The following is a 14,882-nucleotide window of genomic DNA, read 5'->3' as shown; positions in this document are numbered from 1 at the left end:
ATTGGATTAGGGCCCACCGTGATGACCTCATTTTTCCTTAATTACCTCTTGTATCTCCAAATACAGTCCCGTTCTGAGATCCTGGGGAATAGGACTTCCTCTAATGATCCCCACTTCTCTGAGGAGGAAACTGAGTCACTGAGCGGTGAAGTCACTTCTTGAAGCTAGAAGGTGCTGGGTGCGGGGGGGGCGGGCAGTCTGGTTCCTAAGCAGGCTCTTATCACTGCACACCACTGCCTAGAAGTGGGTCAGCCTGGTCTTGTCCTTTCCCCACGCAGCCTTAACCAGTTACCTTCCCCAACGGGCCCTGCTCCCTGCCCTACCATGCCAGGCCCTGCTGGGCTCAGGGAGAGGGTGACCGACCCAGATTCTCCGCCGCTGCCATTTCATCAACGATCACATTTCAATTTTCCCTCCGTCTCCAGCATGTCTTACCCTAGGGAGTGCTTTCTCAGACCCCCTCTGCAATGAGAGAGAGGAAGGGGAGGAGGGAATGGGACTGACCCAGATCCCACCCCCATGGCCCGGCTTCCACATGGCTGAGCAGGAGCTCTGGAGCAGCCGCACACAAAGGAGGGCTTTGAGGGAGCTCCAGCCAGGCCCAAGCTGCGCCCCTCTCCCCCTTGGCGCGTCACTTGCCCCAATCTGGGCCTCCCTGTGAGCCTGATTTAAACGGAAACTGTGGGCCCTGAGAAGTTCCTTGTGACCCAGTAATCCCAGCCTGCTGACTGGACCACACCCCCAGCAGAGGCAACCTCCAAGCTCCCGGAGGACACAGGCTCCAGGTGTCCCAAGAGGAGCTGCTAACTTGTCAGGTAAGTCAGTAGCAGGGGCCTGGCTGGGCCAGGAAGCTCAGGATTAGGGTGAGGAGTTTGTGGTGGGGAGACCACATTCCAGGCTGCCCCCAAAACTGAAACCAACTGGCCATTCTTCAGGTTGAGTCCGACCAACCTGATGGCAGATTTAGCAAATAAAAATATAGGATATCCAGTTAAATGTGAATTTCAGATGAACCACAAATACATTTTTAGTGTGTTTGTGTTCTCAGTCTTTGTAACCCCATGGACTGTAGTCTGCCAGTATCCTCTATCCATAGAATTTTTCAGACAAGAATACTGAAGTGGGTTGCCATTTCCTACTCCAGGAGACCTTTCCAACCCAGGGATTGAACCAGAGTCTCTTGCATCTCATACATTGGCAGGTGAATTCTTTACCACTCTGCCACCTGGGAAGCCCTGTTTAGTATAAGTATGTCCCAAATATTGTATGGCACATACTTAAACACTTCAAAACTTTTTTGTTTATCTGAAATTCATGTGTAATTGGATATTCTATATTTTATCTGGCAACCCTAGATGGCAGGGAATAGCTTTGACATGAAGTGAGAGGTGGGTATTTTCTCCATGTATACAACTCATAAATCAACAGTTTAAAATCACAGTTAGTAGTTTGGACATATTTTATTTTTAATTTTTTTGGCCATGCACAGCATGTCAGATCTTAGTTCCCCAACCAGAGATCAAACCCACATGCCCTGCATTGGCAGCGCGGAGTCTTAATCACTGGACCATCAGAGAAGTCCCCTGGGCATATTTTATTTTATTTTTTAAAAACTTTTTACTTTGTGTTGGGGCATAGCCAACGAACAATGCTGTGATAGTTTCAGTTGAACAGGGAAGGAACTCAACTACACATGTACTTGTATCCATTCTCCCCCCAATTCCCCTCCCATCCCTGGGCATATGTTAAAAAGAGTTGCTGTACTGACTTTAACCCTTCATTTCTAAGACTCTTGATCTTGTGATGACCTGCTTAACTCTCTGGGGGTGTCTAGCTACTGTCTCTCCTGCCTGAGCCTCTCACTCGGGGAGTTCTATTAGCCTTGCTATTTCTGTTCCAGCAAAACCGAAGTGACAGCACAGTCGCATTTCAGTCTATCTTATATATCTTCCTGCATATTTGGAAGTCTATCTCTCAGAAAGTTGACTTCTATTTTATTCCTGTTGGTGGATTACAGCCCCCCAGAACTTCCCTGTCCTGCTGGGGCTGCGGAGTGGGACAGACAGGAGATGGAAGATCCTCAGATACTCCCTGGAATCTTCTAAGCCTCTCTCTACAAGCTGGGGTAATGATCAGGATGGTGCTAAGAAAGAGAAGGGGAACTATGTTTCAGAGCAAAACACTGTGCTAGGTACCCTACAGAACTTATATGATCTTCATTACAACTCTATTTGGTAGATGTGGCTATTATCCCCAATTTGCAGATGAGAAAACTGAGGCTCTGAAAGGTTTTATTTGCCTAAGGTCACATGGGTGATAAATAACAAAGGCTGATTCAAACCTGGGTCTCTCTGACTCAAAAGTGTGGTTTTCTGTGACACCTGCTGCCTAAGAGTTTGCCTGGAGATGTCTTGGCTCTAGGTGTCAAAAAAAAAGTCTTGGTGTCAGGCAGACATAGGTTTAAGTCCCACCTCTGCCACGAATCAACAGTGAACAGGTGACAGAACTGACTGACAGGAACCTGGTCGGAGGCAGGAGTGGAGTGGTGACGGGCCTGGGGATGTTTAGGTAGGAGAGGGGAAAATGTGAAAATAGAAGAATTGTCTCCTAAAATACTCAGCGGGATGTCACGTGGGCAAAGGACGAAATTTGTTCTGCTGGCCTCCCACTGCTTCTGTGTACATTATTTAATAAAATCTTCATAACCTTCCACCTCCCTTTTATTGGGGACAACCCAGATTCAGGTTAGATCACATCACTTGCAAGTGGAAGAGACAGAATTTGAACCCAGATCTGACTTCTGCCACAACAGGCTGCCTCTTGGTGCTGACGGAAAGTCACAGCTTGGTCTTGATCCCCGATCCTTGGCTATTTCTGGCTGTGTGATCTTGGACAAGTCACCTACTCTCCTGGGCCTGTTCCCTCTTATGTAAAGTGGGTATAATAATGCTGGCTCCCAGACAATGGATTTGCAAAGTGCATCACAAGGCACTGAACATGCACCCAGTTATGGTTACATAACTAGCCATCATCCCTCCGGAGAGTGAATTCGCTGGAATGGGGCCATCCACAAGGCTGGGGAGTTTCTCAGGTGTTTCCTTGGGACTGGAAAAAGAGGGACACAAATGGGAAGAGGGATTGCTTTATCCCTCAGTGACCATGTAACGGAGAATGGAAGCCTGTTCTAGTTTCTCCCTGGCTGGGGCCATCTCATTTTAAGAACTGAAGTTCGAGGTATATTTGTGTGTGCTCCTTCTTAGAGGGGTGTTTCCCAAAGCATAGCCCAAAAACCACCTTATTCAGGGCCACTGGGGTGCTGCTTTGTTTTCTTTGACTGTGCCACATGGCAGGTGGGATCTTAGTTTCCCAACCAAGGATTGAACCTGGGTCCCCTGAACTGGAGGCACGGAGTCTTAACCACTGGATCATGAAGGAAGTCCCTGGGGTGCTGCTTTAAAATACACATGTCTGGTCCCTAGTTCAGAGTCAGGCACAGGGCCAAGGCATCTGTATTCTTAGCAAATGCCTCATGTTGCTCTGATGCACTCAAAAGTCTGAGATTCATTGTTCTGAGACAATAACAGAAGAACTTCTCCATGCCTCCCCTAGGAAGGAAGCTGCCTTGAGAGGCCAGGACAGACAGAGTGGGCTCCTTCTTTGTCTGCATCTCTCCCAGTCTTCCAGAGACAGCATGTCAGAGGGGGTGAGTACCCCCGTGCCCTGGGGCTCCCCCCTGTCCACCTTCCCTCCTTCCTTTCCTTCCTCCTTGTTTCTCCATTGTCTGCTCTCCTCAGGGTTATGGGCATTCACCCTTCAAACCTCTCGGTAGTCCCTGACCCCACCCATGGGGAGGAAGTTCAACAGTGACCTTGGGCAAAAGCACTAGCTTGGGGTATGAGCAGACCCATTTGGCTGGCTTGCTCAGGCTGATGGGGGCCTTTTCCTCTCTTTTCCTGGCTTCTCCTTCCTCAGGCGGGCACATTCCGCATGGTCCCTGAGGAGGAACAGGAGCTCCGTGCCCAGCTGGAGAGGCTTACAACCAAAGACCATGGACCTGTCTTTGGCCCGTGCAGCCAGCTGCCCCGCCACACCCTGCAGAAGGTGAGGTGGCCCGGGGGTGTGTGAAGGGACAGGTAGGGAGGCAACAAGGGGGAATATATTTATTTATTTATTTGGCTGTGCTGGGTCTTAGTTGCAGCATATGGGATCTTTAGTTGTGGTATGCAGGAGCTGTTAGTCACGGTATGTGAGATCTAGTGCCCTGACCAGGGATCGAACCTGGGTTCCCCTCATTGGGAGCACAGAGTCTCAGCCACTGGACCATCATGGTAGTCGTAACATAAGGGAATACTGATAACATCCTCTCTGCTGTAGAAGGGGTCCAGTACCAGCCCTCTGGGTCATTCTGGACCTAAAGGACTGGCTTGTTCTAGGGGCTATTCTGAAAGTCAGGGCCATGGTAGCAATTGGGTCGACCAGATGTCCAGGCCACCCTATTCTAAGATTATGGCATCAACAGGGTTCCCTGAAACCAAGCCTGGGACCTAGGGCTTCTGGACCAGGGATCATCCTAGACTCAGATGTGAGGAGCCCTGATTTGCAATGGTCTTAGAGAGGACGGGTACAACTGCTGCCCCCAGCTGAATAGGAAAGGGCCCGAGGCCCAATATCACATCCACTTCCAACTTGCTATGTGATCTTGAGCAAACCGCTTTCCCTCTTCGGGTCCTGTCTTCCGTGTCTACGAAAGAAGGTTGTCGGACAAGCTCAGAGAGCATCCGAGTGTGGCAGAGCTGGCCTGGGGTTGAGCTGGCCCTGGGCTCCTGGCTTCCATCTCTGCTCCCTGGGCATCTCAAGGGAAAGCTGCTCCAAGTTCCCCCAGACCTGCCTTCACCCCTCATGCCAGCCAAGGAAAGAACCGCCCCTGGCATGCTGAGGATTTCTCCAGGCTCATCCAAGGGGAGGAATGTGAGGGAGAGGGCAGGCTGCCATCTGACTGGTATCTTTAATTTTTTTTTAATTAATGGTATCTTTAATTTTGAGAAGATCAGAAATGAACCTGGGATGCAGCAGAGTGAAGCAATTAACAGTTCAATCTGATCAGGAGTTTCAGCTTCACCTCTTTTTATCTGGGTGATCTTGGGCAAGAATATCTCAACCTCTATGAGCCTCAGTCTGCTCACCCTGAGAAATGGGGGATAAGAATACAACCTTCCTGTGATGGACTGTGGCCAAGATTTAAAAATATCATGTATTGGACTTCCCTGGTGGTCCAGGGGCTAAGACTCTGCCCTCCCAGTGCAAGGGACCCAGGTTCCATTCCTGGTCAGGGAACTGGGATTTCACATGCCCCAACTAGGAGTTCGAAGGTGTGTGTGAGTCTCTCAGTCGTGTCCGACTCTTTGCAACCCCATGGCTCCTGCGGGCTGCAACTAAGACCCAGAGCAGACAAATCAATATTTTTTTTTTTTTTTCAAACGTATCTACAGGACTTAGCAGTGTGCTAATTCAGGGCTCCAGTAAGCATAGGTTGTTGTGGTTAGAAACATTTAGCCCTTTGGCCGTCTCCTGCAAACAAACCCAGGATGAGCAGTTTGCCCTAATTTTCTCCAAATATAACGGGCAGTCAGCTGCTGCCAGCGCTGATGCCATGCCCTCTGCCCTTCCGCGGTCTGGCCCCGGGAGGAACCTCCCGCACCTCGCCTACCTGACTTCGTGCCTGCACCCCGCTCCTGCTCCAGGCCAAGGACGAGCTGAACGAGAAGGAGGAGACCCGGGAGGAGGCGGTGAGGGAGCTGCAGGAGCTGGTGCAGACGGAGGCGGCCTCCGGGCAGGAGCTGGCCGTGGCGGTGGCGGAGAGGGTGCAGGGAAAAGACAGCGCCTTCTTCCTGCGCTTCATCCGCGCGCGCAAGTTCCACGTGGGGCGCGCCTACGAGCTGCTCAGAGGTGAGGCCCCAGGAAGGTTGCGAGGGTTGGGAGTGAGAGGGGAAGGTCATGAGGATGGTGTGGCCCTTCATTCAGGCACTGCGGAGACTGCCCACTCCACCTCCCTCCCATGCTCTGTCAAGTGACTATCTGAACCTCCTCATCTGTAAAATGGGTGTGTGAACTGAATAGTCTCTGAGATCCTTTTCAGTTCTGACAATGAGTGAGTCTGGCAGGACCAGATTCCTGGAGATCCGGCGCCTCTTTCCACTCTCAGTGAGCAGAACTTAGCCACCCAAACTGGGAGCCCGAGATGCCAGAGCTCCCGCTCCAACCCCTGCTCCCTCCTCGCTCCCACCGGGCCCCTCCCAGGCTTTGGCTCTGGAGCGCCTCTTGGAAGGTGGGTATGAGCCTGATTCCTCGCAAGTACCCAAACCTCACAAAGAGTGGAATTGAAGATGGTGCCTGCCCTGGGAGTGAGCCCAGAGGACAGAACCTCCCCGGCCACGCCCATTGGATGAAGACCAGTGTCCTAAGGGAATCAAGTCTTTGGTGCTGTTGGAGGGAACGATGTCTGAGCAGGCGCTCAGCAGCCTAATGATTCTCCTTCTTTTTTTTCTCTCCTTCTTCTTAAAAAAATTTTTTTTTCATTACTCTGTTTTTTTTTTTGGGGGGTGGGGGTGGGGTGGGGTGCTGTGGGACCTTAGTTCCTCCACCAGATATCCACCAGCACACCCCTGCAGTGGGAGCCTAGAATCTTAACCACTGGACTGCCAGGGGAGTCCTTCTCCTAACTCCTTCCTTCCTTCTATAAATGTTAATTCACTGTTGCTCTGTGCCAAGGGCTGTTTCAGGCCAAAGCATGCAGCCGAGAACAAAATAGACAAGAATTGCCTGCCCTCGTGGCCCTGATAGTCTAATGGTAGAAATAATAAACCAGACAATTAAAAATATACAGAGAAAAACAAAAGAGGTGGATATAAAGGACTGAGGGGTTGAAGTTTTAGGTAAAATGATTAGAAAGGCTCTAGTGCAAAGGAAACTTTTAAAGAAAAACTAAAAAGAAGTGAGATGCTTGAAGAAAGAGCAATAAGGCAGAGGGTATAGCAAGGACAAAAACGGTGGTGGGAACGTGCCTGGGGTGTTGGAGGAACAGCAAGGAGGTCAGTGGCTTTCCCTTGGCAAATGCCTCCCAAACTCCTCCTCCGAGCCTGGCACCTCCAGGGTCTGTTGGAGGAGACAACCGCAGAGAAGAAGGGACCCAATCAGGATGGTTCAGGATGTGGTTGGTGGGTAGTGGAAGTCCCGCTGAAATTAGAAGGGACCTCTGTGTCCTGCCTGGGGTTTGGATTTTATCTAGGGATCATTTCCCCACCCCTGCTCAGCTAACCCTGTGTCCAACTGAAACACCTGTGCTTCTACTCTTGGGAAAGAGAAAAATAACCAGTAATAGCTGTCCTCAGATTTAGGATTACACCTTATTTTTGTACAGTTTACTGATGGCATTCATACCTGGAAAAAATCCATGCATTTTTTCCCACTTTTTATTTTGTATTAGGATATAGCCAATTAACAGCCATCCTTCCCCCCAAACTCCTCTCCCATCCAGGCTGCCACGCAACGTTGAGCACAGTTCCCTGTGCTAGACCGGAGCGTACCTGGAATCTTGTTTGATTACCACAGCAACTTGGCGAGATAGGCCAGTATTATCCTTCTGTCTTTTGGAGGGGAAACTTGGGGTACAGAAAGGTTGAGTACCCTGCCGGGTTATACACAGCATGTAGATGAGGAGCCAGGCAGGAGCCCGGGTCTCTGCATGCCCACACGTGCCACCCCGGGAGGGGCTGGCTCCCTGAGGGGCCTCCTCTGCTCCCCCTCTGCCAGGCTACGTGAACTTCCGGCTGCAGTACCCAGAGCTCTTCGACAGCCTGTCCCTGGAGGCCATCCGCTGCACCGTCGAGGCTGGCTACCCTGGTGTCCTCTCCACTCGGGACAAGTATGGCCGAGTAGTCATGCTCTTCAATATTGAGAACTGGGACTCAGAAGAAATCACCTTTGATGAGGTCAGTGGGGGCTCGCCTGGTTCCCTGCCATTGCCTGGGTTGGGTTCCCTTCTCCAGATCTGGTCTCCACTGGAACCTCATTCCTGGCTCCCCAGGAGGCAAGGTTTGTGAGGGAATGTTTGGGAACTCATGGCACCAAGCCCTTTCTGAGCAGGAAGAGAAGTCCTTGGATGTGCCGTGGCAGCTGGAAAACCCAGCAGCCTTGCAGGCAGGGCCCACTGGCCAGTACACGGCTGTCCGCTGGTATCCCTGCCGAGTGGGAGTGACAGCTGTGGGCCATGAGCTGGGATCAACCCTGCCAAGTGCTGAAAGCTGAGAGCAACACAGAGAACAGGGCTTAGTGGACTGTGGACTGGGAGAGATTCTGGAGAGCATGGGTTCCAATCTATTAAGCAGCCTGAGTTCTTTGCATCTGAGTATGTGTGTGTCTGTGATTTCACTTGTCAAGCCCTTAAGAGAGCTATTGTAGTGGGGGATGTAGGGTTCATCTTGGGAGGACTTTGGCATGTGCCACCAAGCCTTAAAGAAAATGTACAAACTTGTTTTAGAAAATGCTATCTAGTTGTCACAACAACATGTATTTAAAAGTCCATCTTTCCCCCCAATGACTTGAGATGCCATCTTTATCATATTCTGCATCTTCACAGGTACATGGATCTATTTCTGGACTCTCTACTCTGTGCCATCGGTCTGTCTTTTCATGCTCCAGAACCACACTGTTTTAATTATAGACAGAATCAGTTCCATTCAGTTCAGTCACTCAGTCGTGTCTGACTCTTTGCGACCCCATGGACTGAAGCACGCCAGGCCTCCCTGCCCATCACCAACTCCCGGAGTTTACGCAAACTCTTGTCCATTGAGTCGGTGATGCCATCCAACCACGTCATCCTCTGTCATCCCCTTCTCCTCTTGCCTTCAATCTTTCGCAGCATCAGGGTCTTTTCAAATGAGTCAGTTCTTTGTATCAGGTGGCCAAAGTATTGGAGCTTCAGCTTCAGCCTCAGTCCTTCCAATGAATATTCAGGACTGATTTCTTTTATGATGGACTGGTTGGATCTCCTTGCAGTCCAAGGGACTCTCAAGAGTCTTCTCCAACACCACAGCTCAAATGCATCAATTCTTCAGCGCTCAGCTTTCTTTCTAGTCCAACTCTCACATCCATACATGACTACTGGAAAAACCATAGCCTGGACTAGACGGACCTTTGTCGGCAAAGTAATATCTCTGCTTTTTAATATGCTGTCTAGGTTGGTCATAGCTTTTCTTCCAAGGAGTAAGCGTCTTTTAATTTCATGGCTGCAGTCACCATCTGCAGTGATTTTGAAGCCCCCCAAAATAAAGTCTGCCCCTGTTTCCACTGTTTCCCCATCTCTTTGCCATGAAGTGATGGGACCAGATGCCATGATCTTAGTTTTCTGAATGTTGAGTTTTAAGCCAGGTTTTTCACTCTCCTCTTTTACTTTCATCAAGAGGCTCTTTAGTTCTTCGCTTTCTGCCATAAGGGTGGTGTCATCTGCATATCTGAGGTTATTGCTATTTCTTCCCAGCAGCCTTGATTCCAGCTTGTGCTTCATCCAGCCCAGCATTTCTCATGATGTACTCTGCATATAAGTTAAATAAGCGGGGTGACAATATACAGCCTTGATGTACTCCTTTCCCAATATGGAACCAGTTTGTTGTTCCATGTCCAGTATAGAATGTTTACTACCTGTTGGGATTAGTTCTGTCCTTAATGCTCCTCTTTTTCAGGGCTTTTCTAGCTATTCTTGCATGTTTACCCTCCCTAAAACAATTAGAATTAACTTGTTTAGCCCTAGGAGAAAAATCTAGAAGATTTTTATTGAAGTAACATTAATGTAAATAACAAACAAGGAGAATCAGTATCAGTATGAATGTAACATCCATGACCAGTGGTACCATCCACAAAAAAGGGATGCCTTCCCTTTTATTAATACATTTTGAGCTTCCAGAAGTTTTTCAAAGTTTTTAATCCTTACACACATTTGTCATTAAAGTATTTATTTTTTTGCTATTAGTGGAACTTTCTCTGCCATTATATCTCCTAATTGGTTATTTTTTGCATCCATGAAGATTATTGTTTTTGTTTTCCTAGTTTCATACCCTAGTGTTTTTACTGAATTTTCCTGTTATGTATGTTACTCATATAACTGACTCAGATTTCCTAAGAATGCTATCATAATACCTGTAATTAGAGGAAATTTTTTCTTTTCCTTTTCTATTTCTTATGCCCTTGATTAAAACAAAAACAAAACCAACCAACAGCAACAAAAAAAACTCAAATGCATTGGTCAGTACTTCTGTGGTGGGGAAAGTGAGCATGCTTATCTTGTTCCTGATCCTATTAGGAATGCCTGTAGTGTCTGCTACTGAATAAGATATTGGCTTTAGGACTGAAGCATACATATATCTGCTAAGGAAGACTTACAAATATTTTTTTTCTGATTACGTAAGTGATACCACTCATTTTAGAAAATGCAAAAAAAAAAATCACAAATTTAAAATCATCCAGAATTCTACTCTCCAGAGATTTCTACCACTGACATTCTTCCAAGTCTATTTTTTCAAGAAACCTAGAAACATACATGCATGCAAATGCATACGGACATACACATTTTTTCTTATAAACATGGATCATACTCTACAATAATATACCATGAATAGATATCTTTCTGTATCATTAGTCTTATATATCACTGTTCCAAAATACCCCATAGTGTGAATATACCATAATTTCACCAGTCCCTTGTTGCTGGACATTTAGGTTGTTCCACTATTATAATGGTATAAGGATAGACACTCTGGCATATAACCATGGATATGACACTGAAGATTATTTGATTATTTTCTTGGGATACATTCAAAGAGGTGGACTGTTCCAGCCCCAAGCCTGTGACAAATTACCTCTAATTTGCTAACTGGTATAGCTCTTCCCTTAAGACCTTTCTTAAAATTTTTCTTTCTTTCTTTCTTTCTTTTGGCTATGTTGGGTCTTCATTGCTATGCAGGCTTTTCTCTAGTTGTGGTGAGCGGGGGCTACTCTCCAGTTGCAGGGTGCAGGCTTCTCATTGCAGTGGCTTCTCTTTTTGGGGAGCACAGGCTCTAGGCGCATCGGCTTCAGTAGCTGTGGCTCCCGGGCTCTAGAGCTCAGACTTAGTAGTTATGGCGCAAGGGCTTAGTTGCTTTGTGGCAAGTGGGATCTTCCCAGACCAGGGATCAAGCCCGAGTCTCCTGCATTGGCAGGTGGATTCTTTACCACTGAACCACTAGGGAAGCCCTCCTCTTAGCACCTTGAGTCTTAGCTGTCCTTATGGGTTGGATCTTACAGCTCATTCACTTGTGCCCAAGATCTTGCAGGCATACTGCTTCATCCTGGAGAAGCTACTGGAGAATGAGGAGACTCAAATTAATGGCTTTTGCATCATTGAGAACTTCAAGGGCTTCACCATGCAACAGGCTTCCGGACTTCGGCCTTCCGATCTCAGAAAGATGGTGGACATGCTGCAGGTGAGGCCTCAGAACTCTGTCCTGCAGGAGCCTGTCACGGGTGGGGAGACTGAGGCAGGGCCTGGTTTTCTGGTTTAATGATGTTGGCAGGGGCCTGAGAAGGCAACTACCTAGTGCCCAAAAGAGCAGTGACAATCACAACCCCAACCACAAACACTTCATGGTGATTCACAGTTTGCCACGTATTCACATTCATCAGTTCATTTACTCTTTAAAAACATTCTCTTCCTGCTTCGCTGCTTCATTTTACAAACCTGGAAACCTAGGCTCAGAGATTTGAGTGACTTCTCAAGGTCACACAGCTATCAAGGGGCAGAGGTGGGACTTGAACTACACCTTCTGACCTGGAATCCCATTCTCTGTCCCGTTTTGTCATGCTATCTCCCTCTGCATGTGAATTTATATTGAGAAAGAGATATCACTAATGCCTCATGACAACTCACTCCTATATAGTGATGTATCTGAAGTCCTTTCTTAGAATGAAAACAGTGACAGACTTAATTTTCCTGGGCTCCAAAATTGCTGCAGATGGTGACTGCAGTCATGAAATTAAAAGACACTTACTCCTTGGAAGAAAAGCTATGACAAACCTAGACAACATATTTGAAAGCAGAGACATTACTTTGCTGACAAAGGTCCATCTAGTCAAAGCTATGGTTTTTCCAGTAGTCATGTATGGATGTGAGAGTTGGACCATAAAGAAAGCTGAGCACCAAAGAATTGATGCATTTGAGCTGTGGTGCTGGAGAAGACTCTTGAGAGTCCCTTGAACTGCAAGGAGATCCAACCAGTTCATCCTAAAAGAAATCAGTCCTGAATATTCAATTCATTGGAAGGACTGAGGCTGAAGCTGAAGCTCCAATGCTTTGGCCACCTGATATGAAGAGCTGACTCATTTGAAAAGACCCTGATGCTGGGAAAGATTGAAGGCAGGAGGAGAAGGGGATGACAGAGGATGAGATGTTTGGATGGCATCACTGACTTGATGGACATGAGTTTGAGCAAGCTCTGGGAGTTGGTGATGGACAGGGAAGCCTGGTGTGCTGCAGTCCATGGGGTCGCAAAGAGTCAGACACGACTGAGCGACTGAACTGAACTGAATCTAATCTTAAACCTGCTTTGCCTTGGAAAGGAGAGATGGGAAGTGAGGGTCATGGGAGGGGATGGAGGACAATTATTGTTGTTCAGTCACTAAGTCATATCCCACTCTTTGTGACCCCATGGACTGCAGCTCTCCAGGCCGCCCTGTCCCTCACCATCTCCCTGAGATTGCCTAAACTCATGTCCATCGAGTCGGTGATGCCACCCAGCCATCTCATCCTCTGTCGTTCCCTTCTCCTCCTGCCTTCAATCTTTCCCAGCATCTGGGTCTTTTCCAATGAGTTGGCTCTGTGCATCAGGACAATAAGGCATGGCAATAGTGTCCCTCTGGTCTATCACGGTTTGTAGTCTACTCAGCAGGCAAGTGGATTTGAAAAACCTCGGTCACCTAAAAGCCAAGCAAGGCTACCTTTCCATTTCCACTCCACTTAATGACAGGGTCTTGTGCATTAGCAGGAAGAGGGTTGGGCTGCCTGGGGGTTATCCTTCCTTTAGTTTGGAGCTTCAATGAAGCCAGGGCTCCCCAGGTACTGGCCTGGGGATGGAACCTGCATGGGCTATCCTCCAGGGCAACTGTGCGATAACAGCTCTGTCCTCATGTCATGGGGAGAGGCAGTATAGTGGGAGAGTGAGTGGGAAACTTTGAGGTCATGTGGCCATGTGGTGGGATGTTTCTGTCCCTGCAGGATTCTTTCCCAGCTCGGTTCAAAGCCATCCACTTCATCTACCAGCCGTGGTACTTCACCACCACCTACAACGTGGTCAAGCCCTTCTTGAAGAGCAAATTGCTCCAGAGGGTGAGTGCGTGGCTGCACAGGGAAGGTGCCCACTGATTGTCTGGTGTGTGGGTGAGTGAGTGAATGGGCTTGTAGCAGGAAAGGGTTCAGGAGACAAGAGGGATGAGGGTGGAGGAGGAGGGGACCCTACCTGAGCCCTCCTCGGGCTCTGTACCAAGATTTGGAACCAAGTGGATCCCTTGGGCAGCACAGCAAAGAGGACTTCTGAGAAGGACATCGCCAGGCAGAGATGGCATGTGTGCCTGTGTCCTCCTGTTCCTCTTCTCCCCCAACCTCATCCTTAGGGTACCCCCTTGCTCAGACCCATCTCCTTGTCTTCCTTGCAGGTCTTTGTCCATGGAGAAGACCTCTCCAGCTTCTACCAAGAGTTTGACGAGGACATCCTGCCCTCCGACTTCGGGGGTACACTGCCCAAGTATGATGGCAAAGCCGTTGCTGAGCAGCTCTTTGGTCCTCGGGACCAAACTGAGAACACAGCCTTCTGAGAACATCTCCTGCCATCTGACCTGTAGTTAGCATTCCTGGGCCTCTCCTCAGCTGTCCTGGACCCAGAAGGCTGAAAAAGGGCTTCCTGGGGTGACTGTGGTGCCCCTGAACTTCCCTAAGCTTGGGTGAACTCAGATGTCATTCTCCTCCCAAGCTATGGGCCAATAAAAAAAGCAGGGGAATTTCCTGAACATGAAAACGTGAGGATAGTTATATTTCTACTGCCTCTGAAGCTTTAGGACACAGACTTGGTATGTTGAGTTTCAAAGACTCTAATCAAGCTTCTGATTGATTTCCTTTGTAATAGAGTTTTACTGTTTAGGATCTGTGAAAATAGGCAAGGAGTCTGGTTTTAAAGTTCTCTTCCTCCCTAAGAATACAAAAAATAAAAGATAAAAGAGGAGTGAAGTAAAAGTGTTAGTTGCTCAGCCCAAGAGGGGAGGGATATGAGTCCAAAGGATCTGGCAAGTATAGTGACCTTGGTGGCTGGTAGGCAGGTGAAAGGTTTTCCATGTTGAATCCTGGGGTGGAAGCAGCCTTGACGTGGCTCCATTTTGGGGTGGTCTGGTCCTCCTCCTCTGATGTATGCAGGAGCTTGGGCTTCCTCCGAGGATGGCAGTTGTGTCCCCCTCCTCCTTTCTGTCTGTGGATCCCTCCACCAAAGCTGTATCCTCCAGACCCCTTGCCTCCACAGATGGTTTTACTTGGATTTACAGATGGTATCTTCTCTGAGCACTCTCCCAGTCCTCAAGTTATACGGTGAAAGCTCTTCTTTGTCTGCAGCCTCACCCTAGAGCAATGAGCTTCTACTTTCAAGCTCTGCATATTTAGACAAATATAAATGCTTTTCTTTCTGTGGAGCTGACTTTCCTCAAAGCATCTGGTGATTTTTGAGTGTGTGCTGGGTATGTTGCTCCCTCTTGGGGAAGGCCTGGCTTCTTCTGGGCATGGGGCTCAGAGGCACTGACTTTCCCACTCAGACAGA

General features: G+C 48.4%; 1 protein-coding gene across 1 annotated transcript; it reads left to right on the top strand.

Moving 5' to 3' along the window:
- The first annotated feature begins 550 nt into the window (after window positions 1-550).
- On the top strand, window positions 551-14,300 carry RLBP1 (retinaldehyde binding protein 1). Its single transcript, XM_043921863.1, has 8 exons — window positions 551-815; window positions 3,610-3,703; window positions 3,973-4,101; window positions 5,742-5,946; window positions 7,810-7,988; window positions 11,355-11,513; window positions 13,301-13,411; window positions 13,738-14,300. Exons 2-8 carry the CDS (start codon window positions 3,692-3,694, stop codon window positions 13,894-13,896), a joined length of 954 nt encoding a protein of 317 aa, XP_043777798.1. The 5' UTR covers window positions 551-815; window positions 3,610-3,691; the 3' UTR covers window positions 13,897-14,300.
- The last annotated feature ends 582 nt before the right edge of the window (window positions 14,301-14,882 follow it).

This window comes from Cervus elaphus, chromosome 13 (genome assembly GCF_910594005.1).
Source record: "Cervus elaphus chromosome 13, mCerEla1.1, whole genome shotgun sequence".
Classification (NCBI taxonomy): domain Eukaryota; kingdom Metazoa; phylum Chordata; class Mammalia; order Artiodactyla; family Cervidae; genus Cervus; species Cervus elaphus.
This window is presented reverse-complemented; position numbering and strand designations above follow the sequence as displayed.